The sequence below is a fragment of the Gigantopelta aegis genome, unplaced genomic scaffold (genome assembly GCF_016097555.1).
Source record: "Gigantopelta aegis isolate Gae_Host unplaced genomic scaffold, Gae_host_genome ctg2781_pilon_pilon:::debris, whole genome shotgun sequence".
Classification (NCBI taxonomy): Eukaryota; Metazoa; Mollusca; class Gastropoda; order Neomphalida; family Peltospiridae; genus Gigantopelta; species Gigantopelta aegis.
In genome coordinates this window covers 54,807-60,964 of record NW_024533035.1, presented here as the reverse complement: position 1 = coordinate 60,964, position 6,158 = coordinate 54,807, and the positions used below count along the sequence as shown (strand labels likewise).

General features: G+C 36.6%; 1 protein-coding gene across 1 annotated transcript; it reads left to right on the top strand.

The window, feature by feature from the left end:
• The first annotated feature begins 2,158 nt into the window (after positions 1–2,158).
• LOC121391660 lies at positions 2,159–5,839 on the top strand. The gene is made up of 2 exons (XM_041523212.1): positions 2,159–2,387; positions 5,594–5,839. Exons 1-2 carry the CDS (start codon positions 2,307–2,309, stop codon positions 5,837–5,839), a joined length of 327 nt encoding a protein of 108 aa, XP_041379146.1. The 5' UTR covers positions 2,159–2,306.
• The last annotated feature ends 319 nt before the right edge of the window (positions 5,840–6,158 follow it).

The window sequence follows — 6,158 nt, the reverse complement described above, 5'->3', positions numbered from 1 at the left end:
ATTTTATCGTAATTGCACTTCGTATCCCTTTTTAATAGGTACAGTTGTTTAAATTACTCTCTCTTTTTTTCAAATACGATCAGATGCATCGGTAATCATCAAAGTTAAATACTTTAAAGTTAGATACTTTAATCATGCACTTTTACAAAAAAGCAAATACGATTTCCATATTTTCACTGTATCTAAAATACAGTGGAAATATGACTTTTCACCGGATACCACTTTTATCGTTTCCGTAGATCTATATATTTCACTGCTATGTATATAACAATATAAAGAGAAATATTACTGAGGTAAATAAACGTCTGTTGTACAGTACCAGCTTCTCGCGTTATTATCGTTGTGTCTTAGGTAGTCTTTAAGAAGAACATGTAAAAGGAAAGAAAGACATTGTTATTTAACGACGCATAAAACATTACGGAAATATGGTTAAGGACCACAAAGATAGTTAGAGAGGAAATCCGCTGCCGGCTCTCCGTGGCCTACACTTGTTATATACACCAACTATTAATTCATGAGAATTGACTAAAAAATAGAGAATATATTGTAGTCACGGCACATATTAACACAGTTAAGAATTGCAATATGTAGAGGTATATATTATTGAAAATGCTTTGCTGGTTGCATACGCCACTGTACAGGTATGGACATTTTATTGAAAACTATAATTCTCACAGTAACATATTTATTTCAGTACACACCAATGCAGCACATCTATTGCCGCATCCCCTCAGACTTGAAACTACACTCAACGGTTCACTTCCATTTGGTTAAAATGTCATTTGGTCGAACAATAAAATAAATTATTGAAACGAACGAGTGAATCGCTAATCATCTATCTGTTACCTCCATTTGGACCACAATATAAAGCAATGTTTTTAAAATGAATTTGTATTAATAATCAAAACATTGCAGTAGCTATAACCAGAAAAGCTGCAAAGGCTTAAATATAGTAAATCTTACTTCATCATCGCTAAGGAACAGCAGTATTGACCTTGAAACAGCCATATTGGAAGCGCTCTCTACTGTTTAAACATTTATTAATACCCAGAAATTAATAAATGTTGTTTTCAAACTGTATTATAACATTTCCAACCTTAGTGAAGGCTTAAAATGCCAAGCAACTAAAGAGAATGAAGACTCTTATCGGAACTAGATGCAAAAATACACAAAATAGAGGCGGCCATATTGATGACGTCATTCGGCCATGTTTCGCCTCAGATATTCTGGGTAATTTTTACCCAGGAACTAGTCAGGACCCATACTTTTATAAAAACCCAGAATTAGATGGTAGTATGATAGTTGCCACTTCGATAATTTTTAGAGCACTTTTGGGCCATTTTCTGCACGCCTACAGTGGATGGGACATTTGTTACCGTCTGCTATGTTACCTTCAACAATGTAATAGTAGACCAGTATTGGTAACCTAGTAGAAAAATGGGTAGAAATGAAATCACTAGATGGGGTTATTGCTAAAATGTTACTATTAATATGTCTCCTACATGTGTATAGTGGAATTCTTTAACCCAGACTAATGTTATAAATATTAAAATATCAGCCTTTAATAAGGCAAATATCTGTGAATAATATGAACACAAATTTAAAGCAACTTTTGAGTTTTGAATACTGCTATCTGCCTTTGGTGATGCCTCTTAAAACCGGACTTTTTACTTGGTCCCAAGGGTGTCCGGTTTAGAGGAGTTTCACAGTATAAGGATGTTATTTCAGCTGGTAAATTCATGCAATTTGATTTCTTTTCTTTCTGACCGTCAGTACTGCTAAATGATGGAAGTGCTCTAGAGTTTTCTAAACATCACATATTCACATGTCGCCTTCTTCTATAGTCTATTATCAGTGTACCAGTTAATTACTACATAATGTGTTTGTATCATTTGCAGAGTGACACTAAAGTTAGGATTAACTTTTTTATATGGAACTAGGATACACACTCACACACACACACACACACACACACACACACACACACACACACACACACACACACACACACACACACACATATATATATATATACACGGACGAATGCACAGACACAAACACACATGTATATTATATATATACACACACACACGGACGAATGCACAGACACAAACACACATGTATATTATATATATACACACGCACGCACGCACACACACACATATATATGCATGTATATACTCTCCCAAAAACGAAACGCAAAGGTATATTTCGTTTACACTAGAAAGGTGTATTTAATGGATGAAAGGAAATTGTAGGCCGCGAAAATCATCAACTACCAAGCTCCGGTGGAATTGGCGCTAACCATGGCGGATCTGTTTCCAGACGGGAGAGACAAGGTCAGGGTCCTTGATGCTGCTGCTGGAACAGGACTCGTTGGAATGGAAGTAAGTACAAAAATCTGGATTATAGCTAGTATTATTATATGTATAAGAACAGGACTCGTTGGTATGGAAATAAGTATAAAAATCTGGATTATAGCTAGTATTATTATATGTATAAGAACAGGACTCATTGGATGGAAACCTGGTGTGGATTGCTCGTTATATGTCGATGATTTTCAGATTTGCTATAGATCGTCCAATATGAGTATCATTGAACGTAAGTTGCAGCTTTGTTTGAATAAACTTCATCAATGGGCAACTGACAATGGCTTTCGATTCTCAAAGGCAAAAACGGTTTGTATGCATATCTGCCAGAAAAGAGGTCTCCACTTAGATCCACAGTTGTTTTTGAACACAAATCCAATTCCAGTTGTGGAGGAGACTAAATTTCTGGGGGTTATATTTGACAGGAAGCTATATTTTGTGCCCCATCTTAAATATGTTAAAAAGAAGGGCTTGAAAGCTCTTAATATTTTAAAGGTTATTGGTAATACGGAATGGGGAGCAGACCGAAAGGTTATGCTCCGTCTGTATAGATCTCTTGTGAGGTCTAAACTTGATTATGGATGCATTGTGTATGGGTCGGCACGCAAGTCGTACTTGCAGATGTTAGATCCTATACACAATCAGGGACTTAGGCTTTGTCTGGGTGCGTTTAGAACATCTCCTGTAGAGAGCTTGTACGTTGATGCACACGAACCTTGTTTGGGTGCTAGACGTGCCAAGCTTTCTCTGCAGTATGCTGCCAAGATTAAATCTTTACATGATGCGGTGTTTGACAATAAATATATGAAGTTGTTTGATGCAAGGCTAAATGCTATTCGTACATTTGGTCTTCGCTTAAAAGCGTTTTTTGTTGTTTCCAACATTGATTTAAATGACACTTTGGAAACTCCTTCATATTTTGTTTTACCACCTTGGTGTCTTACACCACCTAAAATTGTGTTTTATCTGGCGCATCTGAAGAAAGATCGCACAGATGCTGTTATTTATAAACAGTTTTTCATGGAAATTCAAGACAAGTACCGTGATTACATTCCTGTCTATACCGATGGATCACGCGATGGGAATTCTGTGGCTTGTGCTACAGTTTTTCCATCAGACACAATACTTTCCATGCGACTGCCTGACTCAGCATCGATTTTTAGTGCTGAAGTTTGGGCAGTCATTAAAGCCTTAGAAGAAATCAAAGATTCAATAGCATCCAAATTTATTATTTTTACAGACTCTCTTTCGTGTCTCCAAGCTTTACGAAATATGAAGCTGGACCATCCCTTAATTGGGATGGTGATACGAAAGTGTGTCTTTTTATCCATTGCCAATAAACATGTTATATTATGTTGGGTGCCCAGCCATGTTGGCATCAGGGGTAATGAAAAGGCAGATTCAACTGCCAAGTCTGCTTTGGGTTTGCCTCATGCCGGGGTTGGTGTACCTTATACTGATTTTAAAAATAATATCAACAAATTTATCTTTTCGACTTGGAAACATGATTGGGACGGTGAGGTTGCGAACAAGCTTCATGCTATCAAGCCGGTCTTGGGAGAGTGGCAGTTCTCCTATAGACAGTGCAGGAAGGATGAAGTAGTCTTGTGTCGTGCCCGCATCGGTCATACCTTTTTGACCCATTCATTTATCTTAAAGAAAGATCCTCCACCTCAGTGTGTGCACTGTCAGTGTCTTCTGACTGTGCGACACATTTTGGTGTAAGCAGTTGTCAGCAACTCAAAAATATTTATTTAGACAAAGAAATGTAATGGAATCATTTCGATTCCATCCAGAAATTATTTTACAATTTTTACGTGACACTGAGTTTTATTCTAAATTTTAATTATATCTATCTGTGATATTTGTATTTTTACACAGTCCTTTACACTGTGTTTTTATTTAAGTGTTGAATTTTTATATTGATGTTGATCATCACTTTGTTTTTCCCATTACCATAGTTTGACACCCAATAGCCGATGTATTTTTCGTGCTGGGGTGTCGTTAAACATTCATTCATTCATTCATTCATTGGATGGAAATAAGTATAAAAATCTGGATTATAGCTAGTATTATTATATGTATAAGAACAGGACTCGTTGGGATGGAAATAAGTACACAAATCTGGATTATAGCTAGTATTATTATATGTATAAGAACAGGACTCGTTGGGATGGAAATAAGTAAAAAAATCTGGATTATAGCTAGTATTATTATATGTATAAGAACAGGACTCATTGGGATGGAAGTAAGTACAAAAATCTGGATTATAGCTAGTATTATTACATGTATAAGAACAGGACTTGTTGGGATGGAAGTAAGTACAAAAATCTGGATTATAGCTAGTATTATTATATGTATAAGAACAGGACTTGTTGGGATGGAAGTAAGTACAAAAATCTGGATGGGGTGGGTTGGAGGGGGACCGCCTGCACTGGCAGGTGCAAGAGAGAATGAATGAATGAATAGATGTTTAACGACACCCCAGCACGAAAAATACATCGGCTATTGGGTGTCAAACTATGGTAATGCAAATAAATAAAGTGATGATCAACATCAATAATTATAACAATTCAAGATTGAAACAAAAACAGTGTAAAGAACCGCAAAAACACAAATATCACAGATAGATACTGAATTTTATTCAAAACTTCAATTTTGTGCTGTATTGACCATTCTCAAAGAAAATGTTACACCCCTGCAACACGGTGAGGTTACAGGAAGCGCAGGGGCGCAAGAGAGAAAAACATCTGAAATTATAGCAAGTATCATCATACGTATAAGAACAAGAGTTGTTGGGATGAAAGTAACAAAAGCATCTGAAATTATAGCTAGTATGATCGTACGTATAAAAACAGAACGTGTTGGCATGGAAGTAAGAAACACATCTGAAGTTATTGTTAGTATGAGCATACGTATAGGAACAGGACGTGTTGGGGTGGAAGTAAGAAAAACATCTGAAGTTATTGTTAGTATGATCGTTCGTATAAAAACAGGACACTTGTTGTTATGGAATTATGAAAAACATTTCAGATTATAGCTAATATGATCATACTTATAAGAACAGGAGTTGTTGCGGTGGAAGAAAAACATCTGAAGTTATAGGTAGTATTGCCATACGTATAAGAACAGGATTTGTTGGGATGGAAGTAAGAAAAACATTTGAAATCATAGCTAGCGTTTCACAATTTCTACTCCTCTGTCTAGATATTTCCTGTTTTCAGCTGTTTAAAGTGGGATTTAAAACTTTGGACGCTGTTGACGCAGCTAAGGGCATGCTGGCTGTAGCAGAATCGAAACACATCTACCAGCGCCTGATCTGCCAATACCTGGGAGAAAATAAATTAGGAATTGACGGTCGTACGTATTGTTTTGTATGTCATGGGTCAAAATTACTTGAAATTCCTGCTGGATATTCCATCCAGCAAGCTACAAATTCTGGCGGCCAGAATCAAACCTTAAGGGACTAAACATAATTATATATTATTCTTGTTGACAAAACACAAAATACTACTTATGCTTCAGTATAAACGCAAAATAACTGATATAGAATTATTTATCGTACGTAGGCCTGTTACTTTGTCTAATCGGAGATGATCGTACGTGTTATTTTGTCCATCGTACGTAGGCCTGTTATTTTGTCTAGTCTGCTCGCTTGCTGCGCGGTCGGTCTGGGATCGGTGGGCCCATTGGTCCTTTGTCTAGTCGGAGATGATCGTACGTGTTATTTTGTCCAGTGTACGTATTTTCCTGTCCTTTGTCTAGTCGTGGAGTGTCCATAGTATCTAT